At 46.9% G+C, this 23317-nt stretch overlaps 2 protein-coding genes across 4 annotated transcripts in view; both read left to right on the forward strand.

Annotated features, from left to right (window-relative positions):
• PRKG1 (protein kinase cGMP-dependent 1) overlaps positions 1 to 14031 on the forward strand; it is a 467733-nt gene extending 453702 nt beyond the window's left edge. For all 3 annotated transcript variants that reach the window (XM_035538227.1, XM_035538220.1, XM_050711884.1), the window contains 6 exons: positions 150 to 291; positions 2869 to 3032; positions 4169 to 4291; positions 4390 to 4452; positions 5501 to 5567; positions 9875 to 14031. In XM_035538227.1, coding sequence (XP_035394120.1) covers positions 150 to 291; positions 2869 to 3032; positions 4169 to 4291; positions 4390 to 4452; positions 5501 to 5567; positions 9875 to 9973 — 658 coding nt within the window. In that variant the 3' untranslated portion in view covers positions 9974 to 14031. The remainder of the gene's footprint in view (positions 1 to 149; positions 292 to 2868; positions 3033 to 4168; positions 4292 to 4389; positions 4453 to 5500; positions 5568 to 9874) is intronic.
• A 1130-nt stretch (positions 14032 to 15161) lies between these two features.
• On the forward strand, positions 15162 to 16456 carry DKK1 (dickkopf WNT signaling pathway inhibitor 1). Its single transcript, XM_035538208.2, has 4 exons — positions 15162 to 15347; positions 15456 to 15612; positions 15703 to 15813; positions 15914 to 16456. The coding sequence occupies exons 1-4, from the start codon at positions 15162 to 15164 to the stop codon at positions 16162 to 16164; spliced, it is 705 nt and encodes a 234-aa protein (XP_035394101.1). The 3' UTR covers positions 16165 to 16456.
• Positions 16457 to 23317: the final 6861 nt, after the last annotated feature.

Genomic DNA, 23317 nt, shown 5'->3' on the forward strand with positions numbered 1-23317 from the left:
ATATAGGTTAACTACAGCTAGAATAGCTCACCTCTTGCAAAAATCAAGCCCTTACTTTATGTCCATGATGGTGATAATGACCTGTAGAAACAGCTCAGTCCTTTACCTAGAAATCACTTTATCATCTTTCTCTTTCTTGTTTTACACAGAGGTTCATTTGAGGATTCGACAACCAGGTTTTACACGGCATGCGTAGTCGAAGCTTTTGCATATTTGCATTCCAAAGGAATAATTTATAGGGACCTCAAGCCAGAAAACCTCATTCTGGATCATCGAGGTTATGCCAAACTGGTAAGTGCCTGCCATGTCTGGTTTTGCCAAAAAAAAAAAAAATTTAAATTAAAGACGCCATTCCTGTCTTCTAGTACTGGACAACTAGTGTTATGGGTAGAGAAGATGGAATTAGCCATAGAGGGTCAGAAAAAAAGTCCACCCAACCCAAGGTCCAGTCTCTGATGGTGGCCATCAGTAAATTTTGAGATACGATCAGGGCCAGAATATCATCACTCATCACTGGGATGTTTTCCCAGCCTCCAGCAGAGTGAGGCTGTAGCTGAGCTGGAAAATGCTAATTCTGGCTAACATTTGAAATTCAGGGCTGCAGTCTGGAAGCATTTAGAGAAGAACATCTGGAGAAATCCATCTAGTTGTTTTGGAGCTACTGAAAGACAAAAAGATATCGTTAGGAGATGGAGAGGACTTGCATTTGTGAGCTTTATAGGTGTCAGGTGAAATTTTTTTTGCAAACTATTGTTTCTGAGTAAGTTCCTTTGTATAAGCAAAAAAAAAGCATCATTCTTAATGGAAATGTTAACCATGACCTTGTCATGGCACAAAATTATTATTTTTAATTGCTCTGGATCGTCAGACTCTGTTGCTGAACTGTAGCTGATTCAGCTTCTTGCTTTAGCAAGGGGATTGGAATTTGGTTTGTCTTTACTTTTGATAGCATTATAATGTCTGCAAGCTATAACTTTTCATGGAAGAGGTTACATTTGTTCATTGGAGCAATTCACATATTGCATCATTAGCACCATTTCTGTAGGAGTCCCTGCATGCTCTTTGTCCTTCAGCTTTGTATTCTTTTCATTATCTATCAGGCAAAATGTGCATAATCAAACTGTATCCATGTCCTGTGTACTGCCGTTCTGGGTAGTAGCAGACATTTTTAAGTGGCTAAAGCCACTTGTGCTTTAGCACTGATGACAAACCTGACTGATCTGTGCCAACTCCTCTGAAGTGACTCTTGGAGGCTCTCCCTGAACCTGCTCTTCCCAGAGTGTCATGGTGCTTCTCAGTGCTGTCCTTCTACGACATCCACCTCCTCAAACCAGGATGGGAGCACCTGTGTTAGATCTCCACTCCCCACATTAAAGCGTTGCTGATGGATTTCACTGTATTGAACTGTTCATGTATATTGTTTTTTTGAATCAAAAATCAATGTAGAGGTGTCCTGCAAATAAAGTACACTCAGAAAGTCTGAAGACTGAAAAAGTCTCTGTGAACCCATGAAGAGGGGAGAAGAAAAGAAAGACTGTCCTTGGTAGGAGGTGCTGTCCCACCCCTTTTGGGGAACCCCTCTTTCTAACTAATGGGGATCTGGGCACTTGGGAAACCATCAGTGAAGGATGGGATGACACAACCCTAAAAGAGCTGTGTCCAAGAGGGGCTGATTCCATCCATGAGGCTCACAATGGGGCAACATCTCTGCCTCCTGGATGGGGGACTCTTCCCTGCCTTTGAGAAGGGAAACCTGGGAGTCAGTCAGTCAGGGAGAGGATGTCAGTCTTTGGGAGTGGTAAGTCAGACCATCACCATTATGGGCCTTTACAGCCTGGTGGTATCCACCATGTGTCACCATGATACTAAGTTTAATGAATAACAGAAGAATAAATCCTCTACAGCATTTCACTGAAGCTGAGGGTTCCAGCAAGGTGTCAGATGATGGAGGTAGATTAGGTGCCAGACTGTCCTTCTCTCCACCCGAGTAGGATCTGGACCAGGGTCTGCTGTTCCCATCACCAGCCCCCAGCTCCTTAGACATTTTGATCTCCTTGGACCCATCTTTGGTAGCACAGGAAGTATCACAGATCCCACAGCATGACAGATCCTTCTTGTGAGTTTGTGACCATTCAGGATGGCAATACTGATGTTTTGTCACTGGCTAGTGCAGGAAGGTGTAGGAGCATTTCACAGCCATCAAGGGACAGCAGAGTGTGCTACAGACCACAGCTCTGGGCAAGCACAGCACCGAGGCAGGGGAGGGCAGAGCTAAAAATACACTAAGCCTATTAGCCTAAGCTCTGCTCAGGCCCCAAAGAATAGCTTTGGTTCCCTGTGTAGTCTCATTTTCCACAACTGCCTGTAGCATGCTCTGGTGTGCCACAGGGGCACTGCTATAAGGGTACATTGAGGCTTGTGATCCCACCAGCATGTTGCATCATTTTCAAATAAATTGTTATTACAACACTCTTTGGATTGGAGTAGAAATCTGAACTTCTCAGCAGATGCTGCCATGGTCTGTATTTAGCCTGAATAGCTCTTGCTCAGGTAAAAGCTAGGACTTTAAAACAACAACAACAAAACAACTTGATCTGCAAATGATGTGAAGTTACATGTTCCAAGAAATGCTCAGTGTTGGCATTTGTTCTTCTCTCACAAGAATCTTCTTTTTTGCATTATGAAGGGTAAATCAGCAAAAAGATCACTGCAGTTGTCTGGTTCTTGAACAACCCATGATGTTTTTGTTGCAATAATATTCCCATAAGGAAGTCTTCTTTCTGCATTGCTTCACTTCAAGAGGAACCGAATGCATGGCTGAAATTCCCTCTCTTGCTCTGCCCTGATGCTATTCTCCTCCTTTCACAGGTTGATTTTGGCTTCGCAAAGAAAATAGGATTTGGAAAGAAAACATGGACTTTTTGTGGAACTCCAGAGTACGTAGCCCCCGAGATCATCCTGAACAAAGGTCATGACATTTCAGCAGACTACTGGTCACTGGGAATCCTAATGTATGAACTCCTGACTGGCAGGTATGGGCATCGGAGCTGGCGCAGCTGCCGAAAAGAGATCCAAATATTTCTGCCATTGTCACACTGATTAGATGACGGGAAGGATTCAGAGCAGGCATGTGCTGTAATGGCACAGTGAAGCCTCAACACTGTGCTGCTGAACCTAATAATTAGTTTTCCATTTTAAATCACAGTTTCCATGCAGATCTCTCAAATGGCAAGATATGAACAGGCTTTTTAGGAAATGCTGTGACATGTCACCAGAACTCCACCCTCATTTTTGTCCCCGGGCTCCTATAAACTGAGAATGAGCTGAACATGGCAGGGAAGGGGTTTGTAATTCAGCCGAGGAGGTGCAGTAGTGGGATGCTGCACATCTGAAAAGGAGGAGGTAGAGTTGACACTTTGAGAGCCTGAGACCCTATATCCACCCTTTCCCTTATTTAGTTTAGATGCAAAAGTTGAATGCATACATTACTGCATATTTTGACAGTTTTGGCTTCCTTGCACTTCCTCACCTCATCCACCAAAGATACAAAGAGCTTGAAAAAGATCCATCACCTAAAGCTGCATAGCAGCTCTGGGGATGGACCCAAGACAGTGGAAGCCTGTTTTGTGTTTGGGACCTCACGTCTTGCCACCTTGCAAGAGCACATGCCTGGTAGTTCAGCCCAAAGCAAGCAAATTGTAGCATCTGCCTTTAGGGGCTCTTTGTTCACATACTGCTGTTCTTCAGTGAACTTGTCCCTGTTCTGTTAAACCAATGGAAGCCTTAATCCCCACTGAAAGCATGTCACAACATCAAATTGAGAATAAGCCAGTGAGCAAATCTAGGACCCTTGTTCCCCAGGCTGCTGGGACTTGGGTCTTCATGGAAACAAGATTTGGCATGTGCTGCTCCAGAAAACATTACTTTGCTCTTAGGTACTTCCTTCCAGCCAACATCACTTAAATTCCGACACTATTAAAGCACCTTGGCTGAGAATTGGTTAAGATCATACAAAGCAAACCATTCCTATTTGTCACCTACCTTTCCTCATTTCACAGTAGAGTACTCTGTTTTGCTTGGTTGTTGTTGTTGTTGTTTTGGTTTTTATCAATCTTTAATGCTATTTTAAAGACAAACTTTTAACATTTTTTTTCTCTCCCCTCTGAAGTCCCCCTTTCTCAGGCCCAGACCCCATGAAGACCTATAATATCATATTAAGGGGAATTGACATGATCGAATTTCCAAAGAAGATTGCCAAAAATGCTGCTAATTTAATTAAAAAACTATGCAGGTAAATGCATAAAATATAATCACCTTTCTCTTATTTGTAAAGAAATGAGTTGTTCAGAAGGATTAAGAAAGTAACCTAATTTGTTATTCATTTTATAGGGACAATCCATCAGAAAGATTAGGGAACTTGAAAAACGGAGTGAAAGATATCCAAAAGCACAAGTAAGTGTATTCCCCAGCCATCCATCATTTGAACCCACAGAAACATGCATTTCAAACACTTCCATTTTCTGCCAGACTCACTTTTCTTAAACTCCTTTGGCCTTTCCCTTCAAGTATGCTTTAAATTGTAATTGAGTTTGCATTGGATGTTTTTTTCCTGTGTTTTGGTATCGTTTCTAGCCTTGCCTATGACCAAAACACATTGCACGTTGACCATTACACTGTAATTACTCGAATGCAGAAGAGCATTTGGAAACAATCCAACTCAACCACTGCCTGCTTGGATTTCTCTGGTTTGCAGAATCATTTTCCAAGGTTTTCCTCCATTTCTCTCCCCTCCACCCCCAGCAAACTTTCTCTCTACCCATAATGTTAATTCATCAAACCTTTTGATCCGATGGGAGAGAGTTCTTAAGTGATGTTACATAAGCTCTGTTTTGCTACAGAAATTTACTGAAGAGTTTCCACACTGCTTGAGAGGAAAAAAAAACAAGTTAGGGACCACCGCAGAGGCAGGTTACCTCTTCCATCTGTGCTCGTCCTTCTCTGCTCCAATCCCCAAAGCAATACAAATGCATTGGAGGGACATTTTGAGGGTGAGCTCAGCTCAGGGCTCACCCTTCTGCCTGAGCTGCCTTAGCCCAAGAAAACCTGAGGTGCCCAAACCAGGAAGAGAGCATCCCTGTGCAGGCTGGAGCATCCAATCTCATACAAAGCAAGGACATTAGGGGTCTCATATGGCACGGACTGGCCATATAGGAAGGAAAGAGCAGATGCCAGGACACCTGCAGTGAGGAACAGTTTCCTTCGGAGCATTTGTAATTTGTACTTGCCATGGTATCACCACTGGGTTGTGACACACAATCCATTTTCAGCCAAGAAAGCGTATATAAACATGACAGGAAAAATAATTAAGGCTAATTAGACCATTTGAAGAACATGTCTGCAGGAGTTAAAACCCACTGTTTAAGCAATTTAAATTTAATTCTGTGATATTTTAGCCATATGTCTAACTTCCCGACATGCTTTATTATTCTCTCCTTTCTAGATGGTTTGAAGGCTTTAACTGGGAAGGGTTACGAAAAGGGACACTGACACCTCCTATAATACCAAGTGTAAGTTTTACTACTTCATTTCTCTTTCCCAAGCAATTGTCTCTTTAACACGAATTTTGTGAGTTTCAGGCACTAATACACTATAGTTAGCATGTGCTTTATTTCATCTGATATGCTGGTCAGAGAACAAAATTGAGCAAAACCCTAAATAAAAAGTCCATTTAAGGACATTTTCACCTATACTTCGTCTCCTGGCATTCTCTTCCAGTGGAAGTCATTTAGGGCATGACTGTGATGAAATGCTCTTTGCTGCCCAGGCAGAATCACTCACTATTATGTTTTCTTCTCTTTTTCACCTGCTGCATTTTTTTCTTCATGTACTTTTCACATTCCAGCAGAGAGCTGCTACTTTCACCCCTTTTCTCAGATGTGTCCTCTTTCTTTCTCCTTTATTCCTGTTTTTGATGGGCAAGTGGGATTTGTATGCCATCTCCCTTTCTTTTGCATTAACCTTTCCTTCTGTCTTTTCTTTTGTGCTTTTTACCCTTTTTTCCTGCATCCGTGTCTTACATGAAAAGCCCTGTTACTGACTAGTTTATGTTTAACTGGTAGCAGACTCGGAGGGACAGCTCTACTCATTTTCCTTTGCAGCAAAGCTCTTCCTTTGATGTCTTTGTGAGCTCTTTACCCACAAAGCCTGCTGCAAAGAGAAACCAAACAGGATTAGCTGATAGAAATTACCTCGGCCCCTTCTGTTCGGCAGCCTCCCCTCCTTGTTTCAATTTAATCCCTTTCTCTCCATGCCTCTCCCAATGGATCAGTGAGAGAATGACATTAGCAATCGTATTTAATTGCACCCCTTTGCTCAGTCTGTCTGTGGTCCTGTACCTCCTGCAGCAACAGCAGGCACAGCTCGGGGGCTGAATCTGCCATCCCAAAGTTTTCTTAACGGCTATGAAAGAGCAAGGAGGTTTTGTGCCCCCCTTTTGCCCTATGGACTACAGAAGTCAGTGACAGGCAGCAGGAGAAATCAGGACTTTGTAAATGTTTGCCTAAAGCAGGATCACCAAACAGCTTGTAAATATTTTATAAATCAAAATTGCGTGTTTTTTTTTTCTGTTAAGCTGATTTTAATAGCTATTAATTTTCCAATAACTGTTAACTTGTTCACCATATTTCAAGTCAGTGAAATCAAGTTTACTCCTTTATGTCCAGTTTCAATTCCTGGTTTGCCTATGCTCTGTGCAGGATGCCAGTGTAGATGAAAATGCCCAAATATTTTTTTCTGTTTTTTTAGTGGATTTTTTAGTTAGCAAGAGCATTTGCAATACTGCTTTTACCCAATATATGTATCAGCCGTGCATGTCTAATCCTCAGACAGAACAACCCACAGCAGTGACTTCAATAATATCTGCTCTCTACAGGCATGAATTTCTCCATGACATTGCTCTACCACCAGAAATTGTTTCTACTCTTTTTGGCATTGCCCAGAGGCCATTCTCTAGCCTGTTTTGCACAGGTCACACTTCCTCAGCTTTTTCACAAAGGTCCAACATGGTATCAGGAAAGGGTCTTTCTTGGCATCATTGGGATGTATATTCCTGGGTCTGGTGCCATCCTACCAGGGACATGTCTGCAATGGTCCCAAAAGTGATCTGCTGCCAGCACACCACCATCTCTTTGGTGATCCCTTTGACCACCATCAGGGCTGTCCAAAATAAGACAGGAGCATCCTGCCCTCTTCAGAAGACTCAACCATTCTTCCAGGGCAGCTTATCAGTGCTGACAGCCATACACTGCCCCAGTCCCAAAGCAACACAACTCTTCTTTCCTAGAATTCTTAGGACGAATATCTTTTCTGGACATACTCTTGATATCCTCTACAAAATGTGCCTCCATTAACTAGTGAACCTCGCTGACAGTTTTTCAACCCTGAAGCTGTCTGTCCTGCTCAGCCTTGTTTTCCTCAACGAGCTCAGTTGCTTTGGCAGAAGACCCAACTCTCAGTAATGGCCATATCTAAAAAGTGACCAAAACTATGTAGCTCTAGGGGAAGAAATCAGTTTTTCCTTCAGTCATTGCACCTCTCCTCCCTAGCTGGAAAGGAGCCAGAAGGGCTAAACATAGAGACTAGCTTTTGTTTTGTTTTCAGAAATAGGCCTTTCACAGCTCTTTAACACTCATCAGCAGTTGTGTACTACCACTGAGACAATCAAAACCTACTCCTTAGCCCTCGCTCCACAGGATTTTAGGGTAGATCTGCTGCTAGAACATTGCTTCGGGGAGCAGCTGAGCTTTGATACCACAGATTAAAAATCTGTGATGGAAGCTGTCCTGAAAAGTTACTCCTTCTTGACTCTTCCAAAGATGTGCTGTCTTGCATCATGGCTCTTGTTTTTGAGAAAGACATGCAGATCTCTTCACCATAATTCATCACAAGCTCTTAGGCTGGCAAGTGACCAGGCAGATGATACCAATGTTCGCGCTTTACCCTCTGGGATGGACAAGAGATATATCTGGAGTATCCCTTCTTGGCTGGAGAGGGCATTGAGAAAGACTTTTGTTCCCATTTCTCTGATCATGAAGGACCGCAGGCCACATATGGGTGACACGAAGCTCTGGAGAGTCATGCCCAACAGCATTAGCAACACATAATGTCAGTTAGCAGAGTGACAACTCATGCAGCCTTTCTCTCTAGATCATATTTCTTCTAAGAAAAAAAAAAACACTCTACAATTGTCTTGGATATACTCTGCCTTTTTATTTTGTCAGATGAAGGCAAAATAGAACCCATCTCCCAAAACAGGACTTAATTCCCATAAAGTTTCACCTAGTTCAAATGACTGTGCCAGCTCTGCCAGATGCTCTCAGTGTAGACATCTGCAGAGGAACCCAGGGGAGCTCCACAGATGCTTTCACCCCATGCAGTCCACTTACGCATTCTGCATCACTGCTGAGGGGTTTTTGCAAGAAGCTACAGGTAATGCGCGTAAGTTGTGAATGGCCACACCAGCTGCATCTCTTCTGCTTTGGTGGCTGTTATCTTGTGCATACATCCCTCAGTTCTTCTCCCAAAGGGAGAACTCACATAGGGGTGGGCTGAGAGAAAAAGAGAGACAGGGTCCAGCACAAGGGCCGTGAAGGAAAGCAAACTCAGAGCCCACCAAGGGTGAGGACCCTAAAGATGAAGGTTCTCCAACTCAACAAAGTAAGCAGACACAGGTAACTCAAAAAAAAATAAAAAAAATTACCAAATCCAGTATAAAGTGTTTTGTTTTTTTTCACAGTGAGTTGAGTATGCAAGGAGTTTGATTCTTCCCCTAGACATTATCAGCCGCGGGTAAATTCTGATGCAGCTGAGCAGTTATCCAGCATCAAATATGTGTCCTGGACTGTAGGTTGGGAAAAAAATATGGCAAGCATTTCCTACGCAGCACTGTTACAGCAAGTGCTGTCCTCTCCAGTCTGCACTGGCTACTTTACAGCTCAACGTACTCCTTCAGTATGACCCTGATTATTTTGGCCTGTAGGGAACTGCTGGTCTCTTTTTGTATTGTTTCATTTATTTCAATTGCATTGGATGCACCAACGTCTCATTATAAGAAAGTTTCAATTATCTTCATGAAGCAAAAAAAAAAAAAATAGAAACCGTCTAGTTACAGTAGCTTTTAAGTGACATTTCCTAAAAAGTAATTCTACTTGGCCTTCACAAACCTTAGCTGAAACTCAGACTCTCTGCTTCCTTGTAAGTGGTCATGGTTGGTTGCACTGTAGCTTAGAACAAAGTCGTTTGTGTCAAAATTGATCACTGGAAATTCAGAAACATCCTAGGAATATCGGTTTGTCTGGTGGCTCTGTAGGCAGAGGAATACTTGTCAGGAAGCTAGAAGGCACCAGAGGCCCAGCTGACAACCTCAGATTCAGGATCCTGAAGCCATAAATTGGAAATCTTGGGCTTTGGGGAAGAAAGGTGCTCCTGGAACACAGGGGCTTTTTCAAGTCTTTTTTGCCAACTTTATTCCAATGGGTGGAAAAATTCCCCTTGAGGCAGAGTGCTAGAGGGCCTGGGTCATTAGAGACAGTACGAAACCAGTGGGGATTTTGTGGAAAGTCCTGCTGGGATTCAGCAAAAAGTTGTTGAATGCAAAACTTCTCTACTGTCACACCTTGCTTGCTGCAGTTAGCATTTTCTGACCAGCACCATAGCAATATCCCCGGGACTAGAGTAAATAAAAAGAACCAAAAAAAAAAAAAAAAGCCCACTGACTGCTCTGGCATGATCATCATTGTGAGGTCAAGAGGTCTGTAGAGGTCCAAAAAACAGCTCTGATGATGGTCCCCGTCTTGTCACTCTGTCCTTTCCACAGGTTGCATCTCCAACAGACACAAGCAATTTTGACAGCTTCCCTGAGGACAATGATGAACCACCCCCTGACGACAACTCAGGATGGGACATAGATTTTTAATGTATTTCTCTTACCTGCTTCTGCCTTGCTGAAGACAGCTTCCTGGGACATGGCTGCCAGCGAAACCGAAAGAACTGGGGAGGATTCGTGCTCGGGGTCACCATGATGCCTTGATTGATGCTGCTACAGTAACTACAGTGGCATTAGGACTTATTGCTTAGATGACAATAGTGCTCTTCATGTTTTATGTTCAAACTTAATATAGCAGTTGACATGGTGGTCCTGACGCAAAGCCTTTCACCAGTAAAGAAACATGTTTTCTATCACTGCAATGATCTTGCTACGCTCTAATTACAAAAGTCGAAAGATACGTAGTGTAAGACACACTTCATTCTAGCTGCAAGGTACTGGCTTTATCAGTAGGATCAATAGTAATTTATTAAGTGCTGTAGGTAAATACAGCACAGGATCTGGGCTTCTCCCACACTCCAAACTAGGTAGGTCTTCTGCTGTTGGCCAGTGTAGGAACAAAGGAGGACAGCAACGGTACTGATCAAAGAGTTCATGTCAAAGCAGTGGTAAAATTTGTCCGTTTTCTTTCCAAGCAGTGTTCATGACAAGAATGAATGTTACTTTTCCTCTTTCTTTCGGAGAATTTTTATTTAATCTGGTAAAACAAAAGCACAACTGCTCTAGATCCTGTTAAGGCAGATATGGGTCGCTTCTCTCATACAGCTGAGAACATAACGTAACACAACGTTTCCTTTTTTCCTTTCCTTTGGTACAAAAACATAAATGCATGGAAAGAAATCATAAAATTACCCATTTTACCTATAAAATAGTGCTCAAATAATGGTCCTATAATAAAGCGACAGCAGCCAACTGGTCTTACTGATTAGCTATTAGACATAAAACTAAGCTTAACTTTTACCTTTTTAGAATCCAAAGGGAAAATATAAGACCCGTAATGTACTTTATAGGTGCTACGTACATCCTTCATCTGTGAATATACCTATTCAGTCAACCACCATTTCAGAAATATGTAGCAAGAGGCATCATTCTCCATCATGCTCTTAGAACAGATGAGTTTACATCTCTGTGTCTGCATCTCTTCCATGTTTATTACAAAGCTAATTAAAACAATATAAAATGTGATGGAGGGCCAGTTTGCTGGCTCTGTTTTTAATATTGCCTATAAAAATGTAATCCTAACGTCTCAGCAAACTAAGTTGGAAGGAGCTCTACAGAAAAGTCAGTGGAATTTAGCGGAAATCTGATATTTCGTGTGGGTTTGTTTTGTAAGAGTTATCGGTCTACCTTATCGCCAGCGTACCAAGACCCCGGTGACCACATTTAAGGCATGGGGATGGCCAGAGCTGGGTCAGCTTGTATGAAAAAAAAGACAGGGAGAAGGATGTTGGTGCATGTATGCTTTTCCTCCCCTGACTTCCACTGCTTTTCCTTTGCTCTAGCGAAGTCTCTTCTGGTTTATACAGACGTAAGAAGGCAATACTGTCCTGTATGCCTACTCGTTGCATTGTACACGGGTCTAAACGTTTATCCTGTCATACCAACAAGAAACGTCAGCTTTCTAACAGACCCTGCCCCCAAATTAGCAAATGCTGCCCCATTTCATCTCAGAGTTGTCAAGAGCGGTTACATATCCTGGAAGTCAAAAGATCAACTTTTGCTGACCATTTTTGCATAGTGCGCAGAAAACATATGCTTTAACGGTAAAAAATTATTTCTCCAATGCTAAATCTTTTCTGTGTTCCTAATGAAAGTGACTTCCATAGTCTTAATAGAACATACGAAAAAGATGTTTCCTCCACTTCTTTGACAGCATCAACAATGTCTGCTGCTTGCCAGCAACCTAAAGAGCTCAGTCACCGCAGACCCCTTCAAACCCAGTCTATTCTGCTGAATTTTCTCCATAGTTATGCAGAAAGGCGATGCAACGTCATCCGCACAATAACATCAGGTTATTTCCGCTGCTCATCCGTCCCATGCAGCATCATATTAAAATTTGTTTGCCTTGAAAACCGTAGGGAAAAGACAGTAACTACGCCTACCAGGAATCACTCGTGCAGAGCAAATACTTAGTTTTCAATCCAAAGGACTGAAAGCAAACGCTGAACACTAGGGCTAAAACAGTCACCAGTCATCCGAGCAAACAAGCAGTCATGCGCCTGCTGCATGAAAGCTGAGTTTGTTATTCACGTCCCCCTGTTTTTTCACTCGATGCTGTGGCTACCTTGGAGGACAAAACTTGTTGCATTTGTTGGCTTTCTACAGAAGTACATACAGAGGAGTTTGTCTCAATACAGTCACAGTGAGTAGCTGAGATTCAGCTGTCTGTCGAGCAAAGGGTTGCCAGGAGCATCACGACCCCTTGGGGGCAACCCAGAAACGTTATGGGAAGAATGTTTTAAAATGGGCTGATGAGTTATTTTCTTTCTTCCTATCCGTTTTTCCTTGTGCCATGCACCGCAAGACCTGCATCGTGTGGCATGCACTGTACTGAATATAAATTTGTTTCGGTATCAAACACCTCACTCAACTTTCATCACTTTTACTAAGCATCCTTTAAACGACATACTTAGCATATGTATATTATAGACTCCTTCATTTATAAGTAATATATTTGAGTTGCATTATATATATATATATATATTCACAACAACTGATTGCCTCTGTGTTTCCACTTACTGTCTTTTCTTTGTCTCCTTTTTTAATATATTGGACAACGGTGTATTTGCGCAGGGGGAAATCAGCTGCCGTATTTAAAACAAGCGTATTAGGATTGGTGTCATAAGATACAGAAGATCTGTAGCTTCTTACAGTGCTGCATTATCCATAGCAAACTCTTATTTAACAACAGGACCACAAGCAAATATTTATGTAAATAGGTATTTTCGTGTTGATATTTTGTGGTACACATATAACTTTTTATTTAGAGTTCCATGGCATTATTACTTCATTTTCTTATTTGTAATGTAATGTTTTTAGATCGAAGTAGACTTGAATTAATGTCATAATTGTCAGTATTATTAAACTTTATGTCGACTGTACTGTTACTCATCTGTCCCATAGGTTTAGAACATGACTAGCTATCTGGCATTGTTGCAAGTGCCTTAAATCCATGGCATCCTATAAAAAATACAAATTTGGTGTTATGCTGCATGACAAAGACAAACACACCTCAAAATGTTGTCCTTTCTTAGCTTGCTGCGTTTTACAGTTCTTTCTGCTAACAATTTATAAGCCTTTGTTATATAATATTGATGAATTACAGAAATGATGAAGTCGTTCTCTTATTTCTGTTAAATGTACCAGAGCTGTGTATCTGTTAATGAGATACAGAGTCATTTCTGTGAAATGTATAAATGTATGTGCGGGTCAAATTAATATATGACATCCTATCAGTCTGTATACAGGTATTCCTGTTTTGCTAAGCTGTGCAGATCCAGCCCATAGTGCAGTCCGGCTCCAGCGTACCGTCTTTTATAAAACCCACGACAAATGTTCCGCCCCAAAAAGCGATGAGCGGCTAAAGGTGAATTGCCACCGCGCGCAACTCGCGTCTCTGAGGCGAGACCGGGTGCCCTCCAAGAAACACCGCAGTAGCTCGTTTGAGCCCCTCGACCGAGCAGGATCCGTGCTTTCCGTCAGCCCCCCCTGCAGCCCATCACGGAGGCAAGGCCCCGGCACTGCCCCACAGCCGGCCTGGGAGCGATGCCATTTCTCTGAGCCGTCGGGCATCACGCCGGGACTTGGCCAGCCTCAGGCTCTACGGGCAAAAGGGAAATTTTGTGTGGAGTTGCCTGTCGTCCTGAGTCCGATTTACGCTGTTTTTACACTGGTCCTTTATTTTTTGTAATCTGATTTCTCCGGTTTTCTTCTTACAATGGATTCTACATAAAAGAGTTTTCTTGTTCGTCAGAAAATTGTCTGTCATCCGATGGTCGTCGACCAGTTGCACTCTTTTGATGTAGATTTAAGAACTTTTTTTCATGAACTTAACTGCTTTTGTTTTGCTCTGTATTTTCCCTGCAGCTGTAATTGCCGAGTGCCTGTTGTATACTTTATAGAGTTGAAATAAAAATAATTACTTTTGAGCAGCGCGTTGCTGTCTTTCTTCAGTTGGGAGAGTTCTGCTGCTCAGTCGGACTTTTTGCTCAGGTTTACGATGACACGCAGGAGGGGAGAGCCAAACAAAACGTTGCACGACGCCTACAGCCCGCTGCTGGGCTCGTATCCCCTTCCGGGTTTTCTGCCGAGGAGCCGAGATGCGACGGCAAATGGGCGGGGGGGCGGGGGGGGGGGGGGGGGGATGGCAGGACACGGACACATTTGCTTGTGCTGGGGCTTTGGGGCCGTACCTGAGGCAGGTACCGGCCCGATCCGACAAGCCAATTAAGCCTCTCCAATTAACCCCGACCTCCACGCAGAGGCGCTGGAGGGGCCGCCAGGGGGCGCCTCGGTGCGGGACGCCCCGACGGGGGAGTGCGAGGGAGCTGGGGGGGTCGGGGGGGTCCCCCTTGGGCTCCCCCCTTTGATCTCCGCGCATCAAAGGGAGCCCAGAGACGACCCCCCCGCCCCCCCCGGCCCCGCTTCTCCGGGCTGGGGTCAGGCGAGTGCACGGGGGGGGTCCGACGGGGCGGGCTCCTCTTCCCCCCATCTCGGCTCTCTGCAGCTTCCTGCAGAGCTGCGCTGGCGCCAGGAAGGGAGCTGGGGCGGGGGGGGGGGGGGGGGGGCAGGCGCGGGGCTGGGAGACCAAAGGAGTGGGGTGAGGGGGCTGAGGGGGGGGCTCCGCTCCCCACGGCGGCTCCCAGGCACGGGGATGGGGACGGGACGGGGCGGGGGGGGAGGCTGCAGACAGCGGAGCCGCGGCCGCATCTGGCGGTGGGGTCTGGGGGGGAAACTGAGGGGGGTGCTCGGGGGGGGCGCGGAGCTGCCCCCGTCGTTGCGAAATCCCCCTCCCGGGCCGGCGGCCAATGACGAAGCGCTCGGGGCGGCGGGGCGGGGGGGGGGGGCATCGGCACAGCCCCCCGGGGCCCTTTGAAATCCCATCCGCGGCCGCCGCGGCCGCCTCCCCGAGGGGCGGGCGCAGGAGGCAGCCCCCGGGGTATAAAGGCGGCGGCGGGGCGGGCAGGTAGCGCTGCTCGGGGGCCGCGGGAGCCGCAGCACCGACGGGACGGCACCGACGGCACGGCACGGCACGGCACCGACGGCACGGCACGGGACGATGCGGGCGCTGGTGGCGCTGCTGGCGGCGCTGAGCTGCGCGGCCCCGGCGGGGCGGGCGGCGGCGCCCGGCGGCGCCCTCAGCTCCAACGCCATCAAGGGGGGGGCGGCCGCCAGCGCCGCCCCCGCCGCCGCCGCCGCGCCCTTCGACGGCAGCAACAAACCTCCGCCGGCCGCCACCCGGCAGGTAGGAGCCGGAACGGGGATGGGGGGGGGGGACACGGGGGGACCCCGCACCGGCGGCGGCCCCGCTCTTACCGGGGGGTCCCCGCTGAGCCCGCTGTGCCGCCCGCAGCCCTTCCCGTGCGCCGAGGACGAGGACTGCGGCCCCGACGAGTTCTGCGGGGGGGCGGCCCGCGGCGGGGGCGCCCCGCTCTGCCTCGCCTGCCGGAGACGCCGCAAGCGCTGCCTGCGCGACGCCATGTGCTGCCCGGGCACGGCCTGCAGCAACGGTGAGGGGCGGCGGGGTCCGGGGGGCGGCGGGCAGGAGGGGAAGGGGAGGGGGGAGCGAACCCCGCGGCTGACCGCGCTGCCTCCCGCAGGGCTCTGCACGCCCCCCGAGCCCCCTCCCGGCGCCGCCGAGCTGGACGAGACCGGCGCCGAGGCGCTGCCCCGACGGACGCCCGCGCCCGCCTGGCTGCCCGCCCGCAAAGGTAAGAGGAAGGGGGAGCCCCGGGGGGGGGGGGGGCGTCCCGAGGGGCCCCGGAGCCCCCCGACGGCACTCAGCGCCCTGACCCCCGCTCGGCCCCGCAGGTGAGGAGGGGGACTTCTGCCTGCGCTCGTCGGACTGCGCGGCCGGGCTGTGCTGCGCCCGCCACTTCTGGTCCAAGATCTGCAAGCCGGTGCTGCGGGAGGGGCAGGTGTGCACCAGGCACCGGCGGAAAGGCGCCCACGGGCTGGAGATCTTCCAGCGCTGCCAGTGCGCCGAGGGGCTGGCGTGCCGCCTGCAGCGAGACCATGGACCCCCCGACGCCTCCCGCCTGCACACCTGCCAGCGGCACTGAGCATCCCCCCCACGACGGGACGGATGGATGGGACGGACGGACAGATGGGACAGACGGACGGGACAGACTCCGGCCCCGCTTGCGGGGGGCTCCCCTCCTGCGCCCGCAGCCGGAGCGGAAGGTTGTTTCTCTAGGGAACTACTTTTAAGTGACTAATTGCAGTACGTTACTGTGTTGTGAATACTCGAGGTGGCACTTAGCTGTACATACGCCGGGACTTTTAACGATTATTCCGAGGGTGCTGCCTTGTGCTCTTCAAGCCGTGACTGTGACTTTGTACACACTGGGTCTTAAATTGAGTTCGACGGATGCGACCGCCTGTTTGCGAGCCAATAAACGAGTTCTTCAAAGCGCGCCTGAGCCGCCTGCGGGAGGGGAGAGGCGGCCCCACGCCGAGCCCGGGGGGGAGAAACCCTGAGGGTGGGGGGGAGCGGGGCGGACGCCTCCTGCCTGGTTTTCACATGGGGCGAGGAGGGAGTGAAGGAGGCATCGCTGGCGCCAACCGGGGCCGCATGCCCCGACCGCAGCGAGCTGAGCAGGAGCTCAGCATCTCCATCTGTGCACCAAGCCGTGTGGTCTCTCTGCTCTAGGCACAATAAAAACTGTTTTTTTTTTTGCTTCACCTCGCAGCCTGTGGCTATGAGTTGTCTTCCTTTGGGGATGGTTTGGTGGGAGGGAAAGCTGCAAGCGTGAATTTTCACCAACCCCTCTAGTCCTTAACGCCACCATCCTGTTGATGGTGGCAGCCAAGGGAGCTGCTGGGGATGCGCAGCCGTGCCCGAGTCTCCCCTGCGCAGCCCCAATGCGTGGCACTGCTTTTTCCCCAGGCCTGGACTGGGTGGCAAAGTGGTGCCCAAGATGGGGTGCAAGAGGGGCTTCAGGGGCACTGCACCCTGTGTGCACACGAGCTCCAGGCTTGCTGCATTCCTTTGGTCTGTTATGTGCAGCCTGAGCACCAATGCTAGCACCTGGAGCGTTAACACTGCTGATTTGGGGACCTCTGGGACTGTGCTGGTGCATGGGATTGCGGAACATGAACCAAACTGCAGCTCTCTCACCCCTCACTGATGCTCTTTAAACCACACCAACGCGCTGGTGCCCCTTGATTTGCGGCCACCAAGGACGGCCGCTGTCCCCAGAGCGGCTGAGGTCAGAGCTGTGGCTGCCCTAAGCCAGATCCCAGCCCACAGGAGGACACTTCAGGGTGTGACGGCCCCATGTCCTGCAGGAGAGTTTGCAGAGGGCACGAGTTGAGCTGGCAGCGTGCAGGGGCCACACTCAGGACATGATTTTCCCAGCATTGCAGCCACAGCTTGAAGCATCCTGATACATGAGGCTGTAATTCAAAGGCTTTATCTTAGGGCTTTAATCACCATGTCAGGCTTTAAAAATAAATAACTAGAGTACTTTTTAAAAAATAGTCGCTATTAAAAACAAAAACCACTGCTCTATAACGGACTTCCTATTACTAATTACAATTACGCCCAGTAACAGTCAGTGGCACCGGAGCAATGACAGCACCTGCCTGTGAATAGACACGGGGGTGACTGTTCAGATGAGTCCAGCTCTGACACTGGAGGTGGCACATTTTATCCCTAGTAAACATGGTAAAATAGTATCACCAGGTTTAATGTTTTTTCTCCTTACAGATACAGCACTCTCTCTCCCAGGCAGCCCGATACAGCTTTGACACACTGGGAGGCAGTAATAAATGTGCTCACGATGCATTAAATACCTAGCACACAGCTTTTTGGTTCAGAATCACAGTATATCAAATCCTTCCCATTACTTTATTTTTCACATCCTCTTCACTAGCATCATTTAGACCACCTTTGGCTGTCTTTTCAGCTGTATTTTGAGGAGATCATGCCCTGCCTGCAGCACATGCAGCTGGACCTGGAGCTCAGCATCACCAGCCCTAGCTCACTGCTCCTTTGTTTTCAGCTTCCCTTGTTGGGTGGAAGAGCAGCTCAGGTGCGTGCCTGGTGCTAAACACAAGGCTCTTGTGGCCCACGTCCATTGCCAGCAGGAAAGATGCTAACATTTCCAGTTACATTTCCAGTATGGGACAACGAGGAATAAACAGGTAGCATCGCCACGGTCCCTCCTGTATTAAGCCACCTACTAGCAGATGCTCCATATTTCAGAAATGCCTGAATTAACACGTGCAACCTCAAAAACAAAATAAAGTGTATAGCAAGTTCAACATAGATTAATCAGACTTGACAAAGATGGGCTGCATCCATCCCTTAACCTTGAGTTTGCTGTTGTGCGCAGATTTGGATCTCAAGCTCATCCCAGCAAGACAGGACGTGGCGGCATGCGGTATTTCAGCACATCCTGCACAGTTCTCTTGCATCTGCTGTATGAGGTATCTCATGGATGTGCTTCCCCTGACCCTCTCCTCAGTAATGAAATTATTCACTGTGGAAAATTACAGTAAGAAAGAAAAAGGATATTCTAAGGGTAGAACTAATAAACTAAGCAGGTTTTGGTGCAGGAGGAGGTTTAGCATCCCGGTGGTCTCACCACCAACCTCCTGCCACCCACGCAGGGGCAGACGAGGACAGAGTCAGACCTGAAGTCTTCTGTACCCTCCCAGCTCAGACCCCATCTGCATGGCCACCTCCCAGCAGCAAGCACAGGGGCTCCGTAGGTGTTAAATTCCACTCTGTGCTCAGAAAACGTTCTGCTTTGTTTCCCAGAGCACTTGAAGAGCATCTAATACACATTTCCCATTTTTCAGACATGCACATTAGTGCTAAAACACTCCGTGTGTGTGTTTTAATGCACGAGGCTTTTTTAAGAGCCTAAGAAATGCCCAGTTCAGCCCCGTGGTCCATGTAGCTGCAGCAGCAGTGTGAGGTTGTATTGAAGGAGCCTGCACAGGCTGGAGTTTATTTGGAGCCCTTCTCAACTCCTAATGAAGCTAAGGACTGAAAGCCTTTCACAAGAATCCTTCAGCAGGACTAAGGCAGGAGATTGAAAGCTGCACTGGAGAGCTCAATCCCTTCCCTGGAATTTTGTAAAGGCTTTTTTAAATGAGGGAAATTTCATAAGTGCCAACATCAAGGAGGTGAATAGAGAACTGAATCACTCTTCCAACTTTTCCTGCTATCCTGAGATCAGTTTTCTGTGCCATGAACACAGATTTCAAGGAGATACTTTCACAGAGGGCATCATCAGAAAGTCCCTCTCTGCTGCACCTGGTGGCAATAACGACAAATGGCCTCAATCTTGCATGAGAAGGAGTGGAGTGGAGAGGGTGGGATGCAGCACAACTTTGCTGTGATTTGTCATGAAATGAGTCCTCTGGTGGACAAATACCTTAAAAAAAAATAAATCTGCCCATGTTCTGAAAAGAAACTTACTTTACCTTAGAGTACAAGAAATATCCCTTTTCATCAAAGTGTTAAAATACAAGCCCATGTTCCTCTTGCTCCCATCAATCTTAACACCGAATTTAAAACTAAGCTCCCATGCAACTAAATGAACTCAGTGTGAGTTTCTTACTGAACACACACCTCCTGTAGTCAGTGTAAGAAAGGGTTGCAAAAATCCATAAATCCACCCATAGGCATCACGGTGAGACCTTGAAACCTGCCATCTTTGGCCCAAAAACATGACAGTCCTGAAAGGACCGAGCGGGCAGAAGACTTTATGGATGTAAGGCAATACAGAATTTTTAGTTGTTTTTTTTTTTTTACTTGTTTATCCAAATAAATATACTATATCCCTGCTAATCCAAAATGATGTATATTACTATTTTTTTAACAATTACTATTTTGTATAGAGTTCCCCCCCCCAGTGCCTGACTTTTGTCCCTAATTAACACCTGATGAGGGGGACGAGGACAGCTGAGATCCTTCAGGAGGACACTTCTGGGCAGAGCTACTAACCCACCGCCCAGTGAGGGAGGGGTCCATAAGTCATAAATAACAAGGGGAGGAGATAATTATTGTTTGTGGTGGAAGGAGATGATAGATGGCATCTTCACATGCTGGGGCTTGGGTTTGTTTTTTTTTTTTTTTTTGGCTCTGCTTGCATTTCCAGTGGTAAGTCTGTATGTGATACAGCGTCAGGCCAAGTAAATCTGGGGAAAAACCTTCCCTGTAGCAGACTGGGGAAACGTTGCAGGATGCTATGGCAATACCAAAGGACTCCAGAAGGATGTCACACAGCAGAATTGTGAAAAATAACAGACAAGGAGGAGAAGGTGTGCCCCCATCCAATGAAAGGCTTGGCAACTCTGTTCAGCTTGAGAAGAGATGACAAAGGGAAGGTAGGGGAGGGCTGCAGAACTATCAACGGTATCAAGGCGGTGACTTGGTGCTTAATTTTGTTCCTTACAATGCAGGAACGAGATGGTCTGACCACCCAATAGGTTTAAAACAAGCCCCGCACACAGCCATGTTGTGCAGCTCATGGCCACAACATGGAAACTCATAAATTAAATCACCTTGGGACAAGGCACATCCATAGGAATTGAAGCTTTGGGTGTGATTACCACCTGAGGTAAATGCTCTCTAAATACTGATTATTGGCAGTGGGGAGGATGATACTATAGGTGTCTGGGGGTTGGTTTTGGTTTTCTTTTTTTTTTTTTTTTAATTATTTTGGTTTATTTTTTTAAATCCAAAGGGCCTTGATGTTGGCTCTTTGAGAAAGCATTCTGGGGGTATGTATGTGGATGTCAGAGACAGGGAAGTGTTGGTCTATCAATTTAACTTATTTTAAAAAAATAACTAAGCCTCCTTTAAAAAATGTAATTTGGTCAAGATGCTGATTTTGAGAAGAATAAGTGACTGTGCAAGAGCTCCATCACTGGAGGCACATCCCTGGCAAGCCAGCAGTGCCTCTGAGCCCATCGCATCCTCAGCACTGTGTCTGTTGTGCACAATGAAGGACTTTTAGTTGAGCAGTTTGTCAGGCAGCTTTTACCATGAGGTGGATGAGCTTTCAAAAAAAAAAAAAAAAAAAAAAAAAGGAAATATTTAATGTCACTGTGCCCACCTTAATATCCCTGGGTCAGGGTTTGTATGATAACAAGTGGCATTGGCATATTTTGAGTCCATCAGTGAATGAATTGCTTTCCTGTGTCAAAATGTAGCAGAATATGTTCAAAAATCGGTTCATTTCCTTTTTTCTTTTTTTTTTTTTTTTCATCCTGAGGACCAATGTGCCACAGATGTGAGCATTTCGGTGTTGTTTTGAGCTTGTGTCTTAATATCAATTCCCCATTTTCTGCTGATTCCTCGTGCTGTTCTGCAGCCTTACAGCTGGCCTCATGATGTACAGGAGGCATTTCAGGACCTGCACCTCATGCTTCCCTTTCAGAACAACTTGGATTCACACAAGAGAAAGTAAATCAAATCCAAAACTCATTTTAAAAGCTTGCAGGAGCATCTCACCACTGATTAGGTAGCAGAGTGAGAAGGGAGGGTACAGAAGGTCCTGTTGCCATCTGTTTTTGTTAGAAGAGCGGAGAGCCTCGCTTGACTCCATGTCTAATGAAAAGCTTTTTTTTTTTTTTTGCTTTTTTGCTTTTTTTTCTTCTCTTCCTCAGCTTTTGAGAGAACAGGCTGTGTGGGTTGGGAGGTGGAAAAGCAAAATGCTAATGGAGCTGTTTTCCATCACAAATGTCTGTCCTCCCATGGGCTGGCCTGGGCTGATCCTTCCCCATTGTGGTGGCTTTGCTGTCCCAGACGTCTCACGTTAGCAAGGTTTAGCTGCCTCTATCAGAAGGCATGCCTGACCATAAATGATCATCCCAGAAACATAACTGCTTTTGGCTTCAGCCCAGCCTGTGCTGGGGGATGAGTAATGGCCACGATAGCGAGCGGTCCTGGATCTTTTCCCCTACTTGGAGTCCTGCAGCTCACACGTGAGGCCACATGGGCTGCATTCAGACAGGGGTGAGGGAAGAGCCCAAAGCTGCTTTAGACCAGACCTGGTGCCACCCCCATCCAGAGGGACCACTTAATCTCATGGGATCGTGAGTTTATATCCCATATCCTTTGTGCAGAAATCTGCTTCTAGGTGCAGCTTTTTAAATTCTTAACACTCATGGTTCTGGGGCATACACTACTTTTGTTCAGGCCTCTTTGCTGAGGAAACGGAGAAAACAGCTACAAAAGCATTTGTATTTTGCATCTCTGTAGGAGTCTGGGTGGAAGCAGTAGCCAGCCCCAGGGATGCCTGCACACCCTGACTAGCTGGGGCCAGCACCTCCATTCAGTGCTCCTACCCAGACTCAGCATTGCTCCAGATTATGTATGTGAATTTTTGGGGAAGGCTTATACATGTTAGATGTTGTCTTGGCTCTCTCTCATCAAGACTGCTCATTATGAGCATCATTATGAGCAGTATTAAAGTGTTGTTCCCATCATGGGCTGGGAGCTCTGCTACTCAGAGAGAAGTCTTTTGGGGGCAGACAGGGACTTTGCTGCTTCTAGCCTATGAAACTTGGCCTCATGCTGGTGGCCCGCTCTACTTCCAGCAGAGTGATAAAGAGCTGACCCTGTTCCTGAGCTAGGTGCCCTTTGCCCAAGCTGTCTGATGTTCCACCAGAAAGCCAGCAGCATTGGTTTGTAGCAGCCTAATTGCCTGATAACCAAGAAGGGAGGCCTGTGTGACCCAAATTATTTATGCTTTAGTTCTTGGTTTAGAATTTTGTATTCTCCCAGGAGCTCAGGATCTGATAACATCTCGAGTTCATTGTTGGTGAAGGCCAGCAGCAGCTGCAGAAGTCCTGCTGCACTACATGGAGGCACTGACCAGTGAGGGGGAGGAAAACCCTTCCTGCAATTCATGACACTGAAGCACTGATCACATGCATTGAAATTTTCATCATATGAGTTTTTTCTAGAGCTGCAAATAGCTTATCATACATTCTTTGATATCATGTTCTTGCAAAACACTGTTCAATTGTTGGACTGTTGGGAAAAGAGACCTCCAGCCTTCATCTGACCCGTAAATATTTTTGGATCCCTTTTTAAGCCCATCAAGATATTTTTGGAGACCTTGGGACAAGGAATCGACATGGCACATAATTCTGGCAGGTTCCTTATTTTCCAGCAACATCTCCTCTTTCTGTCTCTGTGAATTTACTTGTCTCGTGGATTAATAATACTTGTTGCCACAGGAGTCTTCT

This window comes from Cygnus atratus, chromosome 7, assembly GCF_013377495.2.
Source record: "Cygnus atratus isolate AKBS03 ecotype Queensland, Australia chromosome 7, CAtr_DNAZoo_HiC_assembly, whole genome shotgun sequence".
NCBI lineage: Eukaryota > Metazoa > Chordata > Aves > Anseriformes > Anatidae > Cygnus > Cygnus atratus.